This window comes from Tamandua tetradactyla, chromosome 20 (assembly GCF_023851605.1).
Source record: "Tamandua tetradactyla isolate mTamTet1 chromosome 20, mTamTet1.pri, whole genome shotgun sequence".
Classification (NCBI taxonomy): Eukaryota; Metazoa; Chordata; class Mammalia; order Pilosa; family Myrmecophagidae; genus Tamandua; species Tamandua tetradactyla.
Genome location: NC_135346.1, coordinates 13,603,483 through 13,628,831, shown reverse-complemented (window position 1 = coordinate 13,628,831; position 25,349 = coordinate 13,603,483). Strand labels below are relative to the sequence as shown.

General features: G+C 55.8%; 1 protein-coding gene across 7 annotated transcripts in view; it reads right to left on the bottom strand.

Moving 5' to 3' along the window:
• JADE2 (jade family PHD finger 2) overlaps nucleotides 1–25,349 on the bottom strand; it is a 46,399-nt gene that overhangs the window by 13,881 nt on the left and 7,169 nt on the right. For 6 of the 7 annotated variants that reach the window (XM_077138478.1, XM_077138480.1, XM_077138482.1 and 3 more), the window contains exons 2-8: nucleotides 22,105–22,162; nucleotides 19,910–19,998; nucleotides 8,618–8,775; nucleotides 4,476–4,636; nucleotides 3,587–3,798; nucleotides 2,771–2,938; nucleotides 1,028–1,144 (exon numbers count right to left, since the gene is read on the bottom strand). In XM_077138478.1, the coding sequence (XP_076994593.1) occupies nucleotides 1,028–1,144; nucleotides 2,771–2,938; nucleotides 3,587–3,798; nucleotides 4,476–4,636; nucleotides 8,618–8,775; nucleotides 19,910–19,998; nucleotides 22,105–22,162 (963 nt within the window). Of the gene's footprint in view, nucleotides 1–1,027; nucleotides 1,145–2,770; nucleotides 2,939–3,586; nucleotides 3,799–4,475; nucleotides 4,637–8,617; nucleotides 8,776–8,957; nucleotides 9,094–19,909; nucleotides 19,999–22,104; nucleotides 22,163–25,349 lie in introns of those variants that run through there. The other variant, XM_077138483.1, reaches the window with a different exon arrangement.

Sequence of the window (25,349 nt, the reverse complement as noted above, 5' to 3'; positions counted from 1 at the left end):
TCCGGGAGGGCCTGGAAAGGAATTGGGGCTCAACAGCAGGGGCCCTGGGGAAATCAACTCCTCCGGAAAACACCTGCATTTTTCGGGCAAAGTGACTTCAGGATCAGAAGGCATCAAAAGAAAGAGCTGATAATAGTAAATTTCGGTATTTGGGGTGGAGGGAAGAGGAAGCAGGTATATTGTACAACTTTTCTGTAAGTTTAAGGTTATCTCAAAATAAAAGATTAAAAGAGAGAGAGGGCCTGAGGATAGGATGGGGCACTGCCTCCTCTACTCCTGTGATGTCATCTAAGTTGGGGGTCACTGTCCCTGCCTTTGTCCTCTGGGAGCAGGGGCTGGACATGTCCCCTCAACTCCCACTGGAGTGACCATCTATGCTGTGCTCAGAAGCCATGTTAAAGGTCTTACAAACGGGTGGAGGCACATCTAGTGTTTGCAATAACTCTGTTTCTGGAGAGATGAGGGGGGGAAGGATGACAACCCCCCCCCCATACCTATAGACCAGAAACACCACCTGGAAAGCTGTTCGAAATACAAATTCTCGGGCCCCACCCCAGGCCTACCGAATGGGGGGATGAGCAGGGCTTGGGGCCCAGCAATCTCCATTAACAACCACTGCTATAGACAGACTAGTGCAGCCCTGCCCTGTGTTGGGCATGAATTTAAGCTTAGCTGGAGGAAAAATTTGATTCCTACCCCTCCCAGGTCAGGCTTGACGTCAGAAGTGAGGTCAGTGTACTCATCAAGTCCAAAGGCATTTGCTCTTGGGGAAAGCCAGAACTCCCACTCCTGCAATGGGATGGGGAGCCTTACCTCCCCAGACCTGCCCCCCGTTACTGGAGGAACTGGGGCTGAGGAATCTCCTCCCCTATCCCACCAGTGAGTCTACAGCACCAGAGGGCCGAGCGGAGGGTGGGGCAGCTGCCTGTTTTCCAGGCAGCCCAGGTGGGCCTTCTCTGCCCCTGGCTCCTACAAGGGCTGCTGGGCAGTGGGGGGGGAGGGGGGGGACGGGGGACAGGCCATGTACCTGGATGCAGGTGCCTGTGCATTCCTTGCAGAGGCTGCAGGACAGGGCCCAGCGGCTGGCGGGGATGTGTGAGATCTTGGTGATGGGCTCCATCTTCTCAGGGCAGCCGATACTGACCTGGGCAGGGCGGAAGGAGCTGTGTCAGGTCCCTCACCCCTGGCCCCCTCCAGGGACCTCCGAAGGGCAAGGCTGTCTGCTGAAAGCAGGCAGTGCACACACAGGGCAGGTTTCCCAACTCCAAATAAGCATGGATCCAAGGCCCAAGGCCCTCCCCTCCTACGTGTTCCAAGCTGACCATCTGGGTGAGGAAGTGGGTGTGTGCTTAGCAGTGGCTGAGTTTCGTATGACACGTCAATGACCTGTGGATGTGCGGGAGAGAGCACATCAGTGTATGTGGCTGGGTACGTGTGTATGTCTGTGGCTTGTATGGGTCTTGACGTGGAAGTGCATCTGCGTGTGTGCCTGTGTGTACCTGCGTGTGTGCGCGCACGCCTGAGTGCACTCAAAGCCCCACCCCCCACCCCCTCTGCACCTCGGACCTTGGCTAACAGCATCTTCAAAGTTCTTATTACAACTTCTATTTGTTTCATTTATTTTTCTGGTTATCAGGAAAGGGCCACATGGCAGCATCTCCTCTTGGGGGGCTTCCAGGGCTCTCCTGGCCAATGAGCACATGCCTTTGTTAAACCCCTCCTGTCCCTCCTTTGGGGACAGGTCTACCTATGATGACCCTGCCATGTCTTATGGGCCCAGACCATCCTCCACCCAGAGGCAGGACCCATCACCTCCCATGTTCATGCCTCATTAGGAGGGCTCCTGTCCAAAGGTATCAGGGACACCACACCCTAAGGCCAGAAAGGGCCATGGCGGGACCCTTGTGAGTTCTGCCTGCCCCTGCTGCATCCAGACCAGAGGTGACCCAGAGGCAGTCCCAAAACGCTGATGTGGAAGCAAGTGACCAGTGCTGACAGTAACGAGCGCCCTCACAGAAGCCTGCAGCGGGGGTCCCAGCGAGGCTCTTCCGATTGAACACGCTGGAAGGGGAGGGCCCCGTGCACACGGACACCTGGACTGCTTCCAGCCCAGGAGGCACTGGAGTAGGACCTCATTCTGGGCCAGACTGCAACTGAGGAGAATTCCAGCACTGCACGTTTCAAATGGAAAGAGAGGGGTCTCGGGGAGCCCAGGGCCTCTGCTAACTCACCATGGACCCAGCCTGTCACCCCACGGCCCCTCCCTCCCTGGACTCAGACACAGGTCCACCCCTCCATCCCAGCCCCAGCTGTAGCAGGCCCGTTCCCCAATGTTTAATTCGACTTGCCACTTGATTTTCTTCTGTCAGCTGGCTTATTTTTGTTTTAAATGTCTGGTTTGACTTTGGTTGGAACCACTGCCAGGTTTGGATGGACGCACAACCTTTCACCTACGGTCTGCTGTCCAACTTCTGTCGAGACCTGAATCCCCCAGCAGCCCACAAACCTCTTTTCCTGGCAACTACCATCTGATTCTGCCCCAGTGCACAGGCAAGCCCCTGTAGGACGCTGCGGTACTGTGGGCCTCTCTCCACGTTTCCCAGAGCACTGCTGCCCACCTGAGACTAGGGGTCCCCATTTCAATGTGGGCCCCCTGCCTCAGTTCCCTGGGGGACTGCCACCCTCTTCTCCCACCGTCCTGCCTGGGGCTGCACACCCACTGCCCGCACGAGGGCTGGGCCCTAGGGGCACCCCGCCCCCATCTGCTCACCTCAGGAATCCACAGCGCGCAGCTGACATGCACCCACTTGGTGCCACTTCTGGTGGGCTTCAGCGCCCCTCCTCGCTTGGGGCAGAGCAGGCACTTCGGCTGGACACCCAGGGCGCACGTCCGGCACAGCCAGCTGCCCGTGGGCACCTTGAGGATCCCATAGCATGCCTGGGGGCAGGGCGGGGTGGCCTGGAGTCAGAGAGGCACTGGCCGCTGCACAGCCCAGCCCTGAGCTACACTGCCACGCGGCCTCTGGTGGAGACACCTGATGAGGGGCCGAAATACAAGGCATCTCGGGAAGCTAAATGCCTGCAAGGTGTACCTGGAATTTCACCACTCAGCTACGTCCTCCATGTTTTGCTCATGTCTGCCCCTGCTGGGAGGAAAGTCACTTTAAGTCAGGGCCAGAGTGGCCTTCCCAGAAAGGGGTCCCCTGGATCCTAGTTAGGTCTTCTGCAAACAAGGCCCAGAGATGCCTAAGGCCTGGGGCTTCTAGGGCACTAGCAAGAGGGGGACCTAGCCAGGCCATACCAGGTTCATGATGTAACAAACCCTTACAGCCTTGACTATATGGTTCTGAACAAATAACTCATGGTAACTTACTTAATCCTCCCAACAACTCTCACTTGTATTTATAGTTGAAGAAACTGAAGCCCAGAGAGGTTAAGAAACTTGCCCAAAGTCAAACAGCTTGTGAAGGGGCAAACCCACAATCTGAAACCCGGCAGCCCGTCTCCTGGGCAGAGGAGGGGAGGCCCGCCTGGGCGGCATGTGTGAGCGCACCGGGAGGGAGGGAGAGCACACCCGGCTGCCCACCTGGTGCACACAGACGTTGCACTTGTCACAGAAGACCATCTCGTTGCCATCCTCGCCCTCGGGAGAGCGGCACACGTCGCAGACCACGTCCTCGTCGTACTCGATGCCCAGCCCCTCCTGCGTCTCAATGGCCCGTGCCATGTTCTGGTGGCACAGCGTCTCCAGCTCCTCCAGCACCCGCTCTAATGTCAGCTCATCCAGCTCCGGCCTCTCTGCGGGAAGGACGGCACAGGAGGGTGTTAGGAGCCAGACTCCTTGGAGATCTGAGGACGGCTCAGATCCCAAGGCTGCAAGAATTCAGAGCAGATGTGTGGGAGGGTTTCCACTCATCAGCTGTGTGACCTGGGGAAAAGCAGGCACCATCTCTGGGCATCTGAAAACTGAATGGACAGCCCATTTAATCTGAAAGGCCCCGGCTCACTGAGGTGCTCTGACTTCCGACAGCCTTCCTGACCACACAAAAACACGCACAGATGCAGACAAAGGTCTGCGTGGATGTGTCTCGGGCACATGGCCAGCTCCCTGGCAGAGCTGGCCCTTCCTGGGACACGTTAGAGGGCTCAGCCACAAGGCCATAACTGTCCCCAGGCCCCATGTGTCACCCTAGACTCACTTCTGTGCCTACTTACTTGTCATCTAACAGTCACGCTTACTACAGTATTCCCAAGAACCCTGTAATTTATACCCCATTACTATCCTTGCTTCACAGCTACAGAAACTGAGGCACAAAGACAAATAATTTCTCCAATCAGTAATGGAGTAGGGACCCCACCCCTCCGAGATCTGTGCGGAGCCAAAGGCCACAGTCCAGTCCTGGCCTCTGGCCTTGTGAGCGAGGGTGCTGGGCTACCTTCCCGCAGATCCCAGCCGCAGCCCGAGGGCCACCTACCCATCTCCTTGAGCTCCAAGTTGATGAGCTCCAGCCAGTAGGCGTCGATCTCATCCAAGTCATAGCGGCTGCTCCCCGGCCACTGCGGCTGGGAGCCCTCCCCAGGCTCAGAGCTGCTCGGGGACGCCTGGGCAGGGGGGCCTTCCAGTGGTGGGAGAAGCCTAGGAAATCGAGAAAGGGTATTGTGAGGGGAGGGGCCCTCAGCTTGCCACCCTCACTGTGCTGGGGGGCTCCTGTGAGAATTCCTTCGACGCCAAGCTTGTCCCCCCCCGCCACCTTCTTATCCTCCCCGTCCACCCTCCCTCCACCCTGCAGACTCAGATGATGTCAATGGACAGAAAAGAAGACCCAAAGGGCTCCAGGCAGATCCTCAGCCCTTGTCCCCTTGTCCCCCATAACTTCCAAGCTGCCCAGAGCACACATCCACAGCCCTGTAGGAGGTGTCCCAAGTAGTTAGTGCCCAGGCCATGCCCTGTGCTAGCCACTTTGGGACAAGTGGGATAGGATCGGCTGGGCTTCAGAGCCTTCAGCAGAGCTCTGAGGGCTGGGGAGGGGCCGGGCATTGTCCATGCACTCTCACAAGCCCCGGCCCCTCCTTCACCAACAGCTCAAAGACCCCCTGGCCTTGAGTGAAGTGCCACCAGGCCTCTTCTGAGCAGCGAGGCCCCTACTCAGCTGCACTGCTGCAGCCCAGGTGTACGGCTGCCTCGGGGGACAGTGCTGACTCCACACCGTGCATTGCCCCAGATGCACTGCTCCATGAACAGTGAGTCTCTCTTCAGTGTTACCCCCAAACTAGCTGCCTAATCCTCCTGGAGACAAAGATGTGTCTGCTACAGTCCCAGCTCAGCCTTCCCTTGGGGCCATGGCTCTGTCTCTGAGGCAGCTTGGAAGCACCCTGGCTGCAGGGTATGGGCTTTGGGCAAGCTGCTTCTCTGCACCCCAGTGTGCTCATCTATAAAATGGGCTAATAATAAAAATAGCACCCATTTTATAGGGCTGGCGTGAGGATTTAATGAATGAATACATGTAACGCTCCTACAAGTGCCTGGCACATACGAAGCACTTCATGCACGTGAGGGTATATTTTGAGACCTTTATGTTTTAAGACATCTCTGGAATATAAAGCCTTTTTGCCTTGGAAGGACATGGCTTTCCCCGCTTGGCTCAGCTGTGTGCTGCCCCTCAGTTCCTGATGCCAGTTCAAAATGCCAGCTCTCCCCTCACCCGTTGCCATGGTTATCGCTGCAGAGCTGGGCCTCCCTCTGGCTGGCCCTGCCCGGGCTGAGAAGCCCCCCGCTTGCCCAAGAGGCGTCCTGGGGGCCGGAGGCAGGGCTGCCAGGGGCTGGGACTCAGCCGCAGACTGGGCTGGGGAGGGCTGCTGCGTGGCACAGGGGCCCAGCTGGGCCGTGGGGAGGGCTCCCAGAATGCTCTGGACGCAGGCGGGAGGAGTAGGAAGGGTGAGGGGGACAGGGAGGCGGAGGCCCGAGCGGGGAGGGGAGAAGGGCTGCCTGACCTGGAGGGAGGCCCGGATGGGCATGAAGAAAGGGAAAGGATCTGGCACCACCCTCGACCGCACAGGGCCAGGTGAAGGAAGGCCCGAGGCTGTGGAAGCGGCCACTCCACCCAAGAAAGAGCCAGCAAACGGGAACACTACTCATTCGGACTGTCTCTATTGGGCTGTGACCCTACTCTGTCTGCACCCGGAGCATGTGCTTAGTCTGGCTTTTGGGCAACCCCCCACCCCGAGCCCACCACAGGCAGAAGTGGCTTCAGCTCCTGGCCAAGAGTCTGCCACCTGGCCTGGCCTCTAGGGCCAAGATCACCAAGGAGCCGGGACTTGGGGGCTCACACCAGAAAAGCCATTTCCTGTGCTCCTGGGAGCTTCATTCAACTGCTTCCCCTCTTGGGCCTGGCTCTGGAGGAAGCTCTCCCACCAGGTGTGGACGGGCGTGGCCCTCAGCCAAGGCCGCCCCCGCAGCTGAGGCCAGCAGAACCCAGGCCAGCTGGGTGGAAGCGGACAGCTGGGCTGAGATCCGGCAGAGGTTTCTACCCCAAAACACCAGGCATGAGCTGGCGGTCAGCCTTGTGCTGGATCGAGCCTTTGGGCCACAAGGAAGGGGCAGAGCAGCCCCTCGCTCAGCTCAGCATGGAGGGACAACAGGCACTCGCCACCTGGAGGGAGCTCAGATTATGAACACGAGAGAGAAAGTCATACCTAGTGGCCTGGGAGGAACTGGGCACAGAAAAAGGGAGGGACAGAGGGACACCAGGGGAGTGGCTGCAGGAGAGCAGTCAGAGCCAGCATGCCAGGGTGACCAGGGCACAAGGCTCTCTCTCGCTGAGCCTCACGGGGACACCCAGGGCTCCTTCCTGTGGCCTCTCACTTCCTGGCCCACCAGCGCTGGTGGCCATGCAGGGAATTCCCCAGAATTTCCCAACTTCCTCATCTATAAAATGGGGACAGTCCTCTGTACTCTATAGACCTGATATGATAATTAAAGATACACAGCAAGTGCCCAGGAACAGAGAACTCTGTAAAATTACGGCCATTGCAACTCCTGTGCCGGCCTCCAAATGAGGACCTGGAGAGCACCCAGAAGACAGAGGGGCTGGGCTGGGGGGAGACGGGAGAGAAGTAGGGTGAGGAGATGAGTCCAGGAGAGCACCCTCCCCATCCCAAGTCTATCCTCTCCAAAAAGAGCAGGGAGCACCGAGGGGGCTGATGCCAGCTTAGTGTAGCCATGCGTTATGCTGGGAATGTACCTAGCAAGGCCAAAGCCGTCTGGACATGTGCTCTTCTCTTGATGTCAACAGATGAAGCACCGTACAGGCTGACTGAAGCCAAGCTACTGGTGCGGAAGCATCTGCAATTAATTACCCAGGTTGGCGGATGTTTCCGGAACCACCTGACATCTACATCAAGGAGAGGACAGACTGCCAGGCCAAGCCTGATCAGGAATCATCTCCCTCTGGCCAGCTGGTGGCCTGCCCCTCTCTCCACTGCCCTGGGTCTTGGCATGTGCCAGGAACCGTGGCAACTACTTGGTGTGAGTATTTTCATTTAATCCTCAGAACCACACAGCCAGGCAGGTGCTGCTTTTATCCCCATTTTACAGATAAGGAAACAGGCTCACTGAGGCCAAGGAGCAGCAACTCAGTCTGCAGAGATAAGCATGTGGATCTGAGCAGAGGGCCACACACTTGTTTCCGGCCCCAGGCAGGGGATGCGGAGAACAGATTTATTCTCCAAATCCCACACTTGCTCCCCTGATTCTCAGAGGGTTCCCGACATGGGTTGGTTGGCATTCCGGCCTCAGGATTAGATGGCAGGAAACACTGCTCCACCTCCCCGATTTCTTCACAGCACCCGAGCAGGGCTGAGGCTAAGCTGGCATGCAACGCTGCTGAGACAGTCATGGGAGCAGCTGCCAGGGACGTGACGGTGCCAATGTCAACTTCTGCCCCCCAGGCCAGGTCTCCATGCGCCCGAGCGAAAGTCAGGGGGCTGCCAAGGCTAGACCACCAAAAACCCAAGTTCCCAGGGCCTATGGCTGTAACATGCGGCCACCAGGCACCGTCCTGCTCAGAGGCCGGTAATAGCAGCTGCTTCCCTAACCATCTACTGAGCACCAACGATCTGACTCCCCTCTAAAAAGGTTTAGGAGTGCTAGCACATCATCACAAGAGAGCTGACTGATAAAATCTGCTTGTGGAACTTCACCAATTGAATCCATGACCAGTTTCAACTGAGCACTTGCTGTGTGCCAAATCCCATGCCAGGCACCTTCCAGGTGTCATTTCAATAAGTCATCACGACAATTGTATGAGGTGGGGGTGATATTTTCACGCCTGTTTCACAGATAAGAAAAGTGAAGTTCAGGCAGACTCACGCTGAGAATCACTGAATGTGAGTGACAAGAAGTAGGATTTGAACCCAGGCAGTCTGGTTCCAAGAGCCAAGCCCAAGCCCTTTGCCTCAAAGGGAAATTGCCAGTGATTCTAGAACACATCGGGGATTTATGGGCCAAGACAATCAAATCCGGGGTAGAGACGGGCTACAGAGGAGGACCCGGACCAGGGGGTCCCTTGCCCCTTGCTCTCCCGCCCGTGGGCCCTGCAGCCCAGGCAGCCCAGCTCACCTCACCACGGGCTCCGGGATGGCCTCGGCCCCAGCAGGCACCTGCACGCCCTTCTCCCACTCCTGCCGCCACGGGTCGGCCAGGACGTAGTAGTCATCTGGACTGAGCTGGAAGGAGTCCGGGATCTTCATGGCTGTGATCAAGTCTGTCCGGAAGACCTGTCGGACAACAGGGCACAGTGGCAGGCTGCCCCGCGACTCCCACCTCTGGGCCACCTGCCCCACAGGCCCAAGCCCAGGGGCAGAGACAAACGCAACAGGAGTGGGCCTCGTGTCTGCTTGCTTGAAAAGCAAGAAAACCACCCACAAGGAAGGAGTACGGGGTACAGCCCGTAACCCACCTTCTCCGAACTCAGCACAGGCTCTGCACACAGGAGAGGGCCAAGAAACGTGCTAAATGAATGCACATGAGCTCTGACCTACTAAAAGACAGGGTTTGAGGGAAGGACTGAAGTTCCCAAGAGGCAAGGGAAGGCCCTGCAAGGAAAGGCAAAAATTAGAGGAAAAGACTCACGGGAGAAGGCTTCCGTGAATGCATTGATGTGTCTGTCCAGGGAATTTCTCCACTGTCCCTTTGCAACCACAGGCACAAGTGGAGGTGTGAGAGAGCAGGTGCACGGCCAAACCCCAAGAAAAGGCAGGACCTTCTGCAAATAGCTGAGGGACAGCTGGGGGCTGGGACAGTTCAGAGAATAATGTCCCGTGGGTCCGGGAAGCAGGATGCCAGGGGCTGTACAAAACCGCCCTCTGTGTGCTGGGAAAGGAGGAAGACAAGGGTATGTTCTTTCTTAATTAATCCCATCCCAGTTCCCTCTGGGCCAGGCTGTCACCCCATGATTTGGTTTTCTCCCGAGCCCTGGTCTCCTCCAGGGAAAACCGTCCTTTCTGGTGTTCTGTCTGTTGCCCTCGGATCTCCAGCCCAGAACAATCTCCAAATCCAGCCCCGCCCCCCAGCTCTGGCAATGCCTCCTGCCCAGCAGCCGGACTTCACCGCGACACCCCCCCACCCCCCACCCTGCCACGAAGGGCTGCGCTGGACCTCCAGATGCCATGAGAATCACAAGTTAAAGAATAATTCCTATCACTGAATCAAGGAAAACCACAAGGATTCCAGGCCTCAGATAAAAACTCCAAATCGACCCACAGCAGCATCCACGGAGGTGCCCCGGGTCTAAGCCAGCTCACTCGGCTTCTAGACATGAAGCCAAGAGCAGCGGTGCAGCCTCTGCCTGCCGGGGGTCCAACTCACTGGCTGTGTGCACTTCATTTGAACCCGAGGCCGTAACAACAAGGAAAAAAAGGAAATGGGTGCACCGAGGGGGCTGGAAGCAGCATCTTGCAGAAATCTAATTACCGTCGACATCTAGCTCGAGAGGCCCTGGCTTAAAAAAGGTCAAACATCTTGGAGACTCTATTTGCCAATATAATTTAATTGTTAAGACTAACACCCTAACATTTAATTAGGGAGCCAGTGTGAAAAAATTAAAATGAGATTACGATTAAATGCTAATTAAACAGAAGATGGAATGTGGCTAAGATTTCACAGCCCTGATCATTTGCATATCTTCTCAGCAAGCAGTAAGACAGCTAATACTAGAACACAAACTCAGGCCCCGAATGCTTTTGTGGTGCCCCCCACAAAAAGTCCCCCCACCTTCCCACGTCTGGTCGGGGCCTTTCCACCCGAGGCTGGAGACTGGCAAATTCAAGACGGCTGCGGGGCTGGGCTACTTTTCCGCAAGCCCTTGGACGAGGCCCACCAGGGAGGCACTGAACCCAAAGCGGACTCTCAGCTGCCTAAAAGCTCTCTTGACCCAGTCCAGCCAACGGTGTGAAATGTAAAGTCCTCGGTGCTCATATGCCATCGGGAACTGGCTACCCGGGGCAACACAGCATCTCAACCCAGAAACCAACCCTTCAGGAGCCTGGGGTCACCACGGGCCCCTCTAAAGAGACACACATGTTGAAACCTCTTGCTGTTTCCTTATCATGGGCTGTAACTTAACTGTCATCTCCTCAGGGATTCCTCCCTGGTTTATCTTCACTCCAGAAGTGCCCGGTATGGCCACTTGCCATCCCTTCCCACAGATTAAAAGGATTCCCACATCCTTCCCAGCACTTACAAACTTGTGGAAACGATCCGATTTATTCATATTTGCTTATTCCTTGTCTGTCTCTCTATACCTGTCCTGTTCTTTGCTATATTCTCAGGGCATGTGGCCTGGCGACTGGCACCTAGTAGGCGCTCCATAAATAGAGGCTGAATAAATGAACAAATGAAGGAATGAAGGCCCGGGGAACTATCTGCTGACCGCCCCGCAGTGCGTGGTGGCGCTCTCTGAACCACTGTTAACTGGCTGAGACACCTTGCGGAGACAGCTGCAGGCTGGTCCCCTACTGCGGGCGCTGGATGGAGTGTCTGCAACAGCCTCTGGTCTGCAAGGCTTAGAGACAGCGCTCAGCCCAGGCTGGAGCCGGAGACACTAGACTGCCAAGGCACACAGGCGGGGGGCGGTGGTCCTGACCTAGGAACAAACTTGGCACTGAGAACCCACGGCAGGAGGGGACCCCGGACCCAGCTCAGGAGATTCAGGAAAGCAAGAAGAGCACGGCTCCAAGAAGGTTCCCAGTTCGCGTCCTGGGTCTCTCAGGAAGCAGGTGGCACTCTAGACTCTATAGGCCCTTTCAATTAGAGGTCTCGTGGAAACACGGAGGGCAGCATCATCGCAGTTATCAGCCAACACTATGTGCTGACTAGCCATCTAAGGGCTGTTTTTCCATTAATTTATCATCGATTCCTAAACCAATTCTGTGAGGAGGTGCCACCATCATCCCTATTTTACATCTGAGAAACCTGGGACTCGGTTAGTTAAACTACTCAAGGTCTGACATGTGGCAAGTGCCAAAGCAACCCAGGAGCTCCAGAGCCAGCCAGCCAGCACTACCCCACCCCCGCAGCCCCACTCCCTGCTTCGGACACGTTCACTGTGGTTTTCAGACTTTGCCCACTACCCGTAGGAGTTAAACTTGAAGCCGAGTAAGGTGGTTTCCCCAAGGGCTGGAATATGCAGATCTGATGGTGTTCCCAGCCCCTCAAGCTCAGGAGGGACTGCAGCTCCCGAGGTACACGGTGCCTGGAGCCCTCTCCTTTCTCACCCAAGTCTGGCTCGCCCATCTCACTTTTTAGCTCAGTTCAGACCATTTCTGCTCTGGGAAGCCTTCCCCATCCCAGCCTGTGTCCCGCGCCCTGTCTGATTCCCAGGTTTCGTGCATACTGAACTCTCCAGGTTTCTTCAATGTGTCTTCCCCACCAGATGGTGACTTCCGTGAGGCAGGACTGGGTCTGCCCAGGCTGCAGGGCTGGGGACCAGCACTGCACGCGACGCCTAGCACATTCCATCTAGCATTCACTAGATGCTAACAAATGCGAACACTGAAGATCCTTGCATGGATCTGCCCTGACCCGGACACCTTCCCTGGCTGATGGCCAAGGCCATGGCCGGCCGCTGGGAATTCTCTGTCTCCCAAAGGAGCCGCCAGACATTTAAAAATAAAACCTACCCAAGAGTATGACAACCCAATGTAACCTAAACGTCTTTTTTTCGTTTTGAAATGCCAAAGGTTAGGCTTGGAAAAGGACTCAATTACTCTCCTAATTCTCTTTTGAATTATTTATGAAAACTAAATTAAAAATAAAACAGACACTGATGAATTGGAGGCCTTGCTGTGGCAAAAAAAAAGTTGGGAGGTGGAAAACAAGCAATGTTCTTAGAATGTGAATGCTTACTACTTTTCTCTTTTGGCAGAAATGGACAAATTGTCCTTAAAGGTCTGCTGCCTAGCAACTGAGTTCTGCCAAGCTGCTTGGGAGATGTTAATGGTAGCTTCTTCAAACAGTATGAATAATATTTAAAAGTCTAAAACTCTAATTTAACAACCAGTCGAGTGGCAGGGGTGCCAACACCGCCCTGGAGGGGCGACCACCCTGCTCTGCCCAGACGAAGGCATGCTGCTCTGGGCACACACCACACGGCCGTGTTCTCTGGTCCCTTTTCCTCTGAGATTGGAGACCACAACCATTGAAAAATCTCACTTTCTGAAAAGTGGGTAGAATGAAAGACTAGTGGTCAATGAGAGGGAGGGGGGAGGGGTATGGGATGCATGAATTTTTTTCTCTATTTCTTTTTCTGGAGTGATGCAAATATTCTACAAATGATCATGGTGATGAATATACAACTATAGGATGATACTGTAACTCGCTGACTGTCCACCATCTATGGATGGTGTGTGTGTGATTTCTCAATAAAAATATTATTTTTTAAATTTAACTTTCTGCTTCTGTTTCCCCAGGGAGAACTAAAACCAGGCTCTGTAAGAAAGTATCAGTAGTGTCCAAGTGACCTTCAAAAGGAAATAAAAATAATAGACCACTTCAAATGTGTGTTGACCACATGGCCAATAGACACTATTCTAAGAGCTTCTATATGTGATCAAAGGATCAGTCGAAGTTATTTGAACATTTCATACTGGCACCTTATTCTCTGCTTCCTGTTCTTCAACGAGTAAATTATTATATCAAAGAGTACTTCAGATCAAGACATGCCAACAGGAAGTTCAGTTACTTAAGGAAGGGCCCGGCACTTAATACGATTACAAAATACAATTATATGCAGAATTATTTGGTTAATGTCCATCTCCTCTAACAGCTAAGCTGCAAGAAAGCAAAGATTACATTTGTCTTGCTTATCAACGTGCCTGCTGTGGCACTGGCCTGAAGTGCAATAAAAATTCTGAACTGATGGTATGCTAGCCCAGGACAAACTCTGGGATCTGTCCTGTAACTACTTGTTGAAGAGTGCTCTGAAAACTTGCTTTTTTCTTTCTTTGCTTTGTATGTATGTTATATTACACGATAAAAATATTTTTTAAAAAAATTCTGATCTACCTTTCCTGTCCTAGCAAGGCAAGCAAGTGGAGGCAGGCCCAAAGGATTCCTCCAGGCAGACCTCAGGAGCTCATCTCAGTCGCTGTCCCAAACCCAGTGAAAAAGACTCGACCAGGACTGCCTCCCCTTGACTGCTGACCATACCAAGAGTCCCAGTGCAGAGCTAGAGGTACTCCTTCATCTTGGGTCTTCATCTCCCAAGAAATTTTTTTGAGGGTCTGTCTTGAAGGAGCCAAGCTAAATTACTACCATGTACCTTTAAAATCACAGTTAATTTTTTTAATCCACTGCTAAATGGAACACTTAAATCATAAGAAACAGAAGCTAATAGTGAAAAGTTATCTATGCCTATTGGTGTGCCAGACGTTGCCTAAAATGCTTTACCTACATCATCTCACCTAATACATATTACCCCCATTTTACAGAATTGGACTGAGGCTCTGGAGGTTAAACCATTTCTTGAGGTCTACCTTGTAGGAAAGCCTGCCCTTTAACTACTGCAGTATTGCCTCCCAACCAGCCAGATTATTTCTTCTTTTTCCTGGGTTGGAATCTGATAAAGAGTATTTTAGCCAAGAGCAAACCTCCATAGTTAAAATTCAGTATAAAACACCAGAGGAGAGCTCTGGGAATAGCTACCCTTTGCCCAGTCATGTTTCAAGCTACCAGAAGGCTAAGTTAGTTAGATGCTTAAAAAAAAAAAAAACTGAACAGCTCTTTCTCTTACTTTCACAAGGATAACAGCACTTCCTGCTCTTAAAGAGAATTTATTACGCACATTTCTTTTGCAAGACAAGTCCCAGAGGCCAGGAGGCCTTTCCAGCTGGCAGGAGCAGTAAAGTTTCAACTCTATTGGAAGCGGATCCTGCCCCCAACTCCAGAGGAAGGCAGTGTGAGTTTCAGAAGGCAGAGGCTGAGCCCAGCTGAAGGGCGCTTCCCGCCTGCCTCACAGGGAGAGGGGGGCACTGCTGGCGGGCTGGAAACATGGCTCAAATTCACAAGGGCAAGCACAACAGGGCATTCTCCTGTTTTCTTTCCAAAGTTCATGGGGATTTTGCATTTTTACTCCATCATATACCATCGTTGTGTTAAAATAAAAATATGCTATTTCAAACATCTGGATAAGACCTCTGCTCCCCCAGAAGGCATCTTATTTACCCTGAAGACGTGAGTGCCAATCCAGCCCCACTGCAATCCTGCCCATCCAAATCTTCACCCAGGGTGAAAGGGTACCGTTTTGAAAAGCATGGAGTCAAGCTGATAGGCTGCATTTTCAGTCCCAGCTTTTTCTGGGGAGAAGGTTGTCCTGATGGACTTTCATGGACACTGGATGTGGAGGACACCCCCTCTCTGGTGACAGAGGCTGTTCACAGGGACTGTCTACCCCCAGGCCCATCACTGGAGGGGCAGGCAGGGCCGGGCATTGTCAAAGGGCCCTTGTGGAACCTGCACTGGCTGTACGGAGGGTCTATCCTCTTGTCCATGGACAGACAAATTTGTCACCAGAGCCTGCAAAGGAGCTGACAGCTGGATCCCAACTTCTATCCCCCCTATTCTGGGACCAATCCAGGCTTCCTTTCCAGGGAGGCTGACTTCACCTAACTGCTCCCCTTCACTCACCTCTAGAACTTCAAGGGCAGTCACATCTACAAAGCACAAACCCCACGGTGGGCTGCAGGTCAGGGGCAGGGCTTTACAGAAAGGGCTCAGAGAGGAGCAGGCCTTGCCCGAGGTCAGGGCTCCTTGGGGACAAAGCCTGGGCCTCCTAACAGCCCAGCTGCTGCACCTCCCATAGCACAGACGTCCCTCTGTGGCACCTGCTTCCTGCTGCCAGTCAGAAGACACGCTCCCTGGGACAAGCCTGCTCTCCCTATTCCCTGAGCACTGGACTGGGCCTACTAGGTGCTCCTGAGTGCTTGCTTAATTGAATCAATATCAGCAGTTCCTGGGCCCAAAGACTGATGTCTCGTATCCTGAAAACACAGCTTTCTACCTCAAGACAGCCAACCGAGGGGAACCCCCCACCTCTTGGCCTCTCCTTCCGCCCACCTCTCTGTCCCGGGCTGGGAAAGACACAGCCTCAAACAGCTGCCTCCAAACCACAGAGCTGGCCTCCAGGTCTCTTCCCCAACTACCTGCCCTTTGCATCCCTTCTGGGCCCAGGGCTTGGCAGAAACTAGTCCTTCGCCTACCCACTGTGGGGGCTGGGGGGGGTGCCCCACCCACCTCCCTGCATTTGCATAGTCCTTGACCCAGGCTGGACAGCCTCTCTCTCCTTCCTTCAGCCTAGACAGAACTACCAACCTGAGTTGCTTCCAGGAAGCAATCAAGCCAGGGAAGTTGGCAAATTGGGAAGAAAAGGTCTCTGGCAGTGGTCCTTAATCCTGGCTCCCAGAAGGAGAGCTTTCAAAAAAGGACAGGGACGTGGGGCCCCATTCCAGACCAGCTGAGTCATTCACTGGAGGACGGGGTGGGGTGCGGTATTGGTATTAAAAAAAAAAAAACTACTCTGTCAGGGATGATGGGAACGTTTTGGTAATGGATGGTGATGCTGGTAGGACAACACTGTGGATGCAATTATTACCAATGAATTGTTTATTTGAAAGCAATTAAAATGGAAATTTTTATGTGGCATATGTTATCAAACCCCTTCCCCCACCAAAGAAAAATTTTCTAATGGAGAACGCCTGGCGGGTGGCTCCCATCAAACTCTCAGAGACCTGGATTCCACTCTGGGGGTCAAGCACCAATAATGGCTATGCAATTATCCAGAGGACATGGCAGAGTCTAAAATACCCCCACCTCCCAAACCATGCCAATCCCTTGCCCTCCTTCAGGGCTGCCTTGGCAGACTTGAGCTCCGAGGGACAAACCTCAGCTTTCTGGGAATCCACATGCGGGCTGTGCACAGGAAGGAAGGGGCCTGGGCCCAGGGTCAGCCCCACCTTTTTCCTTCTACCGGCTCAGAGAATCCCGAAGCAGACTTCAGATTTCATGCACCCCCACCAAAAATCCTAGCCCAGCCTCCCAGCAGCTCCAAGGCCTGTCCCTTCAATGGGCTCCCGTACTTCTGTGCTCTGGCTGAGCGAGGCCCACCCACTAGGGCAAGGGACAGATGAGAAGCTGGACCTCAAGGGCTCTTCCCTGTCCAGGGTCCTGACTCTGCGTCCGGGCACCTCCTTCTGCCCCAGGGTGCAGCGGGCATCCCGTGGGGTGCACTGGGAAGCACGGCCCCGACAGGTCATCAAGGGCTGTGCCCTGCCCATCGACCCCAAGCCCCCACAGCTTTGGGTTCACTTTTGGGTCCAGCGCCCCTGCTATGCTAAGCACCCAGGCCCTCCTCCCGCCCCCTCCATCTGTCTGCATTTACAGATGAGAAGACAGCGCAGCAGGGCTTCCACTGCTCTGCAGCCACCAGGGAAGGGCCCCTGCTCCCCAGGCTCTGTGTGACGCTGCAGCCTGGCTGGGCCAGACTTGAGGACTTCAACCACCCAGACGCTTCTTACTTAAGGGGAAGGGGCGGGGGGGGGGGGCAGCTCCCTCCCACCAGAGCATCCCAAGTGGTTGGCCCCCAGGCCCAGCAAACCATAAAGCTCCCCCGCCCCCACGTGCATCCATTCACAGAAAGAGAAGGGAGCAGCCCAGTAAGGAGATTTAGAGCAAACATTATCTGCCGCCAAATCCTCGCTTTCATCTCTGCCCTCTCATAAGCCAAATAATTTGGAAGCTTTCACTGACGATTTCCTCTCCGCCCCCCTCCCCCCCCCCCCACCGGTAGCTGGGAATTTATGGCCGCCACAGCACAACCTCCTCACTTAAGGGACAAGGTTTCCCCGTCCCGGCTGCTCTCCAGCCCACGGCGGGAGGGAAAGGCTTCTTGGCAACGGCTCAAGGTAGGGAGGGTTTCCTGGGCCTCCAGGAGCCCGGGCCAGGCTGCGGAAGGGGAGGCCACACAGCCACCTGCGTGGCTCCTGGAATCGGACCCGAGGCCGGGATGGAACCTGAGGGCCTGCTCAGCCCTGCTGCCAGCCCCCTACAGGCCCAGGCTCCCACACCCGTATGCTGAAGGGTGACTCTAATTTTAGGTGGGGAAAGGTACAAAGGCTCTGAGCTGGAAAACCCAAGAGGGGAATTTCTGCCCCATGCAAATTGCTCTTTCCACCCAGCCTTTGCCCACACCTGCTTCCTCCCAGCCCAGGCTGCTGCTGGGTGTAGATGGCAGCCCTGCCCTGGGGTCTCAGGCCCACCGGGGGCCCCGCCCTCTGCGGAGGCTCGGAGGGAGCAGGGCGGGGGGCGGGGGGCGGGGCTTGCGCTCCTCTGCGATCAGGGCAGGAGCCAGCCCCAGGAGCTCCCTAGAACCTGCCCACCCCCCTCCCACCAGAACTGCCCCTGAAAGCAAAGGGTTCTCAGACAGGCAGGGTCCTCATCTTCAAACGGACTTAACCATTCCCAGTCCTGCCTCCCAGGGCCGGAAGGGAGGAAGGGTGGTTATTGTTTTGCTAATTCAACTCACTGCTTTCAAGAATGGGGGGGGGGCAGGGAGACCCAAACACCGGCGGGAAGCAGGGCCTCCCAGGCCCCAGCCCCGCTGGCCCCCAGCTTCACGCCAGGACAGGACATCCCATCCACCCACCCAGGAGAGGGGTAGGAGCCTTAGGAGCTGTCCTCCCGCACCCCCCCCCCCCCCCCCCCCGCCCATTACTGCATTCCCGCCCTCACAGCATTCCTGGAGATATCTCCATCCATCTCCGCCTGCCCCTCCCAGGGCCCCACGGGAAGGCACCAGACTGGGACCCTAAGGTAACCCTGCTCTCACAGGTAGGGGTGGGGGTGGGTGAGAAGTGGTGGAGGGCGGAGGCTGGGGTGGGGGGGTGGAGGTTGAGGGTGGCAAGGAGAGAGTAGAGGGATTGGAAGAGGATTAGATCTCAACGTTGTCTCCTACCCCTCCCCCACCCCCCAAGGGGAGAGTCCTAGGTCAGCTTCCAGAGGCTGGGTCCCTTCTTCAGACGCCAGCCTCAGCGGAACAGCCCTGCAGAGGATGGCTGTGGCCTGAGCGGCCAGGTTGGACCCTGTGGGGAGAGGCGGGGACGGGCTCCAGCAAAGGCCCCTCCCCCACCCTAAGGGCGCTGCCTCCGAGCTCCTGGCCTTCGGGCCGCGCACTGTGATCCCAAGGACACAGGTCCTAGCTATACAACCTTGGGCTCCTCAGTTTCCTCATCTGCAACAAGAGGACTGAGAAGCCTGGACTAATTTTAACAATTAAAAAGACAATATACGCCAAGTGTCCAGCCCAGCATCCAGCTGCTCTGAAGGCTGAAGAACGGTGCTCAGTCAAGAGTCAGGTTTGAAGACCCCACCTCTGGAGCACCCAATGCTCTTGCAGCCCCCTCTGTGCCAGGGGCCTCTTCTGTGCTCAGTTTTCAGGGACGGGCCAGCAGGCCTGAGCTGCTGCGAGGGAGACACAGGGGGAGAGCAGAGCCCTTTCCCAATACCTGCCTATACCCGTGACCCTGGATTCCCAGCGAAGCACGCCACTGATCTCATCTGACGCCTCGACCCGGTGGGGAGGACGCCCGGCCTAAACCATCCTGGGATGTTCCTGCAGCTGCTTCCCATGGAGCAAGGAATGACACGCAGCACTAGAACTGAAGACCTAAGATGTCATGCAGCTCAGCAAGAAGACACTATCTCACCGCCCCAGGAAGGCCGGTCCGCAAGTCCATTCCTCTGTCCCCCACCCCCTCCGTGCTGTTCTCCCCACCCGAGGGTCAGGGCTAGGCAGGCTTAAGGAATGCAGATGCGTGTGAGATGAACGTAGTAAAGAGTAGAAAACTAAGCGGGCGACTCTCAGGAGCCCATCCTTCACCCTCACAAGGGCAAATCGCATCAGCCTCAGCTCCAAATACCCAAACCCTACAGTTTCTCAGTCTGCCACTGGCCACAGTCTCTTTCGCAGCTCACCAACACGGCCGCTCGAGCCAGCCTTCTCACTGGCCTCTCTGCTTCCCCTCTTCCCCTCAACAATTCTTTCTCCTCACTGCAGCCAGTGGGGCCTTTTATTAAAACATCAGACTGTTATTACCCTGCTTATGGGCCTTAAAAGGTTTCCCTTGTTCAGATCAATGAGAGCATCTTCACAACAACGCACAAGGCTTGTATGACCTGGCACGCCACCCCGCCACCATCAGGCTGCTCGGCTTCCCTAGCTTCCCTTTGCACTGGCCATGCCCTCTGCCCAGAGTGCTCTTCCCCCATCCACCGGCACCCCCACCCCCACACTCCCTCCTAAAGGTCTCCCTGCTCTGGCTGCCACCTGCATTATCTCTCAGGACGCCCATCACTACCCACCTCTGAGGGCTTCTTTTCGTTCTGCCGGGGCCAGCCCGACTTGGTGCTGCTGGGCAATTTGGAGCATCGTGATGCAGATGTAGTGTGACCTGCAGAGAGAGCACAGCCTGTGAGGCGCTCTGGATGGCTGAGAATACCACCCACCCGTGTCCAAGGAGAGAAATCCCATAAAGAAAGTTCTGGCTTGAATGTGCACAGGTGGAGCTGTTCAGCATCTGGAGACTCCCCACCTCTGCCCTGGGACTGTCCCTCCACTGACCAGTGGGGACATGAAGCTCCTCCATGCACCAACCAGAGGGGTTTGGGAGCTCAAAGGGCTGGGGGCTAGATTGCTGTGTGACCCTGGACAAGGCCCTTGCCCTCTCTGGGCCTCTGCTTCCTCCTTGAGAAAGCTAGAATAACCTTCTATTCCCAGTGTCCAGCCCCCCAAGCCCAGCCCAGCCCCTGGCCCCTGTTGTTATTCTCACAATGCTCAGGGATGACACCTGGTGGGGGCAGAGCAGCAGACCAGGGGAATGGAAGTGCGCAGCTTGGAAGCGGAACCAAGACTGCGCCTCAGCCCTGGTTGGAGCCACTTACTAGTTGTGTCACCCTGGGCAAATGACTTAATCTTTCTGAGCCTGTTTCCTCAGTTATAAAATGGGGACGAGAGCATAACTGCTTTCATAAGGTTTTTGCAAGGATTAAATGGCATGGTGCCTGTAAATTCTTAGCACAAGCCCTGCACACAGATTCCTGAGCACGTTAGCTGCTATCTGCACACAGATTCCTGAGCACGTTAGCTGCTATTCTTCTTAGGGTCTAAAGTCCTCAATGGGCTGCAAGTCTGAGGCCTTTGCCCCTGTGGGTCAAAGGAGCAGGAAGAAGGACACAGAGAGACTCCAGGGCTTTGGCTGGGCATGGTGGTGGTGGGTGGTGGGCAAGGTGTGCACCCAGCCTGCCTCAATCCTAATTTAGCCCCAGGACTGTGCTGCCCAGAAGCTCACCCTTCCAGGGGGCTGGGCCTCAAAGGGTCCCTGTGCTTGCAATAAAGTCAGAAGTGGCTGCGCCAGGCCATAGGCAGTGTGCCATGAGCAGGGGGCAGGGGGTTGCGATTTCCTGGCACGTGGAGGAAGGGCTGGTCAGTTTGGACAGTGGAGCCAAGTTGAGCTGACAGACCCCAAAGGACTGCGGACGAGTCCTGAAGCAGGGAAGGGGCTAGAACCTGACCAGCCACCCAGGCCATCTGTCCTCCAGCTTGCAGGGGGCTCAGAACTTTGGGAGCTATGAGTGGCCTCAGAGAACCCTCCAACCCCACTTGGTCACTGCATCTGTGAATGAGGAGAGGCCCAGAGTTGCCAGCCTTCAGGTCCAACCTCCCACGTACAGCCCCTTCTTTCCTTAGCCTGGCCTTCCACCAGGACAAGCATTGCTAGGAGTGGCCTCCCCCGCAGGGTAGAACATCCTTCTCTTCCAGGCAGGCCTAGCTTCCTGGGACATGTGAGAAGAGCTGCCTTGGGACTGAGCGCTGGGGAAGAGGCCCCCGAGGCCTCATTTTTCTCCTTGACAAACCCCGCTGCACCAGCTGGCCCACTGACACATCCACCCATGTGCTGAGTCTACTTCTGAGATTCTATTCTCAAAAGCCCATGAAGGTCAGGTTTCTTCATCAATTTCTTTAGCAAGCATTTACTAAGCACCTACTACGTGCCAGACCTTAGCTATGTGCTGGGGCTACAGCAGTGAGCAAGACATGACCAGCTCTTATCGAGGAGCTCTTTTACCTGCCTTGTTAGAGGATGGACATGTATCAGGTCATTATAATGCAGAGTGACAGGTTCTGTATTTGGTGTGTCAAACTTCCCAACAGGGCCCTGGGCCAACAGGAAGGGCAGAGGGAGAGGAGCAGCAGACAGGGGCAATGCACACAAAGGCCCACGGGGGAGTGGGTCTGTTTGAACCAGAGCAAAACACATGGGGCTGAGACCCAGGCGGAAGGGGAGGAGATGGAGAAGAGAACAGTAAGGCCCTGGAGGCTACAGTAAGGTGGACGAAACTTCCTTGGGAGCAGAGGGACCTGACCTGACTTATGCTTTTGCTTGTATGGCCCCCTGAGGCTGCTTGGAGGAGCTGGGGGCTCCGGGCAGCGTCCCCCACCTGGGCCTGACAATTATCCACATGCTTTCCCTGCAGACAACCCACAGGGAAGGCCTTACTGTCGGTGGTGTCAGAGTTGTCGCTGCTGATGGAGTATTTTCGCCTCTTCTCTTCCATCTGCAACAAAACGGAGGCCGTTACCCTCAAAGACAGCTTGAGAAATTCTCAATCTCATAGAAAATTGCCGCCATAACCAACTTAACCAACCTCCCCACAGGCACCGACTGCAGCAGCATGAGAACCAGGCTCTGCTTCCGTCAGCCTGACTCTCCTTCCCACCCACAGGGGTCCTGAGGTCGGGTGAGGGGCTGCATCACCTGTCGCCTGGGCCTGGAGCCTGCAGGCAGGCAGGGATCCCACTAAAGGGGACGGAGACGGCCGGCAAGGGGGATCAGCAGTCCCAAACGACACAGTGCCCACAACCTGCTCGGGCCCTCCCGAAGTATCCACTTCCACTGCCAAGGCCTCCTGCCCTCCCAAATCACTAACGGTGCCCCAGTGAGCGCTGCGGGGCGGGGGGTGGGGGGAGCAAACAAGACCGATTCTGCAGGAAGATTGCGCTACCTGAATTCAGACACAAGCCAGTCCAGGCAACACCAAGGGCACATTCTCAGAGTGACAACCAGCGCAGCGGGCGGCCAGGGCCAGGGCCTCCTGGCTGAGACTCTGGGACGTACCCGGCCCCGGGGTGACTGAGCCAAACCTCAGCCTCACCAGTAAGGCACTAGGCTGGGCTCCACCACCAGCCCACCCACGTCCCCAGAGAAAGTTCCCCAAACCAACTTAATCTCAGTATCTCAGTATCTTCAGTTTCAGGGCAACAGAGGCAGCGCTGGCTTACTGAACCTGTCCCCTACCTGCACTACTACTTGTTCCCAACAACCCTGTGAGCTGTGGGCCATCCACCTGTCACACGTCGGGCTCGGGTGGGTGTCTTGACCTCTTAGTAACTGGCCGAACTGGGAATCCACGTGGTCTGATGGCTGAGCCCATGCTGAGCTGCCTTTGCGCCCTCTGTCAGTTCCTGCTGGGTGGAAAATGCTTCCCCACCCACTATCTCTAGTTCTGCAGCGTCCTGGGTGGCAGAGCCTGCTCCTGTCCCCACTCTGAGAGGACCACCCCGAGTGGCTTGTTAACTGGCCCAGCTACTCAGGTGCTGAGTCCTCCCCAGAGAACAGCTCTGGGGCTCAGGGTCCAGAGGGCTCCCCCCATGTTCTAGCTCGTCCTAGAACGTGGGCCGCCTCACTGCCCACGGCAATGATGGGGGAGCCAGTCCCGCCAGGCAGAGAGCCCGCTGCATGAACCCAGTCCCCGCCCCACACGCTGCCAGCCCTGGATCCCGTCTACGGCTCGCTGCCCCCTTCTCTCCCCGCTACGCCTGGGTGTCCCTTCTGCAGCCGTGCTGCGGCGCTGCGTTGGCTCCCTAAGCCAGGGCGTGACCACGGGTCTAGCTGACTAGGAAAACCCTCCCGCCTCAGACGCGACCTCAGTCCGGACCCTCTCTCTCCGCGCCTCCAATCCCCCAGCAGCAGGATCCGGAGGACAGACAAGCTCACCGGGGCTGCCTGCTGCCCAGCTCCAAAGTCGCAGGCAAGAGCACTGCAGAGAGTGAGGTCTGGAGGGTGGCCGAGTGGCCCGAGTGGCATGGAGGCCAGGGCGGCGGGCACAAGGATGGCGAAAACTGCCAAGCACTCACAGGGGTGGGGCGCAGGGCCTTCACCCAGCCCGCAGAACGCCCCTCCGTTGTGGGTGGGTTTGATGGGGGCTCCCTTTTGCAGACGAGGAAATCAAAGCTCAGAGGTTTAGTGACTTGCTCAAGATCACAATGCTTTAAGAAGTCTGCTCGACTCAACAGGAAGGCGGTCAGACTCCCCTGCCCGAGCAGCACAGGGCAGGCAGCCCAGGTCACGGACTGAACTGGACGACACCGCCCCCCTGTGCCACCCTCACTGTCCTCCGGGGTCTGCATGCCACGTGTGACAAAGACCCTGACTCTATCCCACCTCTTGCCCAGCCCAGCCCTGTCACTGCAGCCACCCACCTTCTCCTGCAATCCTGTCCACGAATTTCATTTCTCTTCATTCCCAGCAGAGTACACGTGGGGCTCTGACTTCCAAACCAGGGGCTCTCCCAGCTTTAAAAAAGGCAGGAGCTCTGGATTCAGGAGACACGCGGTTCGCCTCCTAGCCTCATCCCTTGCTACCCCAGGAATCTTGGGAAAGACACATCTCCTAGAGGATACAAATGGGATCTGGATTTTTACATGAAATGTCCTGAACTCAAGATACTGGCAACTGGCTCAAGATTTTTAACTAAATCTTGAGAGGGCCAAACTAAACATATCTGTGGGCCAGAATCAGCGGGTGAGAATAAATAAGAGCAGCAAAAAGCCCTCAGCACACGGTAAGAATTCCTTACGGGTCCCTGTTATCAAAACCATGGTAACCCAGGGGCGGAGTCCAATGAGTAGGGGTCCCGTGGGGGGCTCCTCAGACCGGTGAGCCCCTGCAGAAAGGAAGGTCCCCTCACCCAGGACTCCTCGTCACCTACATCGTTCTCACAGTGCCTGCTCCTGGCCCCCTTCCAACCTGCCCCTCATGGCACACCCTGGGGGGCCCCAGGGCTCCTCCTGGGCCACACCCCCCAGGGATGCTGTCAATAAGGGAGCAGATCTTTTGCTGGTTTCATCAGAAAAATCGCTACGTTCGTTTGGAAAGCTGATGTTTTGGGAGGAACGCTTCTTCTGGGAGGGACACTTCTTTCCCGTGAACCGAGGCCCCCCTGCCTCCTCCGGTTCCTGCTGTCACAGTCGCCAAGGAAGTCCCAAATGAGGCCAGAGCCCTGCTGTGGCCTCACGGCCCTTTGGCTCATGAATTCCTTCCCTTCAACCTGGAAAGATGGGGCAGAGGGAGGGGGCTGCTTCACTGAGGCCCAAATCGAGGGCCACAGACACAAGCGGGGGTGCTGAAACCTGGTCTTGGCCTCTGGTTTTCTCTCTCCACTGGCCCAGCCTCTCCCCAAGCAGGGTGTCCTCTGTACCACAAGGCACCTGCTTCTGGGAAAAGGGCCCCCAACAGTCAGCCTACAAGCAAGACTCAAGGAAAGGGTCTCCTTTCCCTTCCACGCACACTGGCCACCCCATCATGGAGACACAGCCAGGAAGCTGTCCTCCCGAGAGTGTGGGTGTCTGAGCGCCCCTTCAATGGAGCAGCAGCCACAGCCTCTGTGACCCACAGCCCCCCATGGCCAGCCCTTGGCAAGTGCAACCTCCTCTCCCTGAAGACCACACCTTAAATCCACCCAC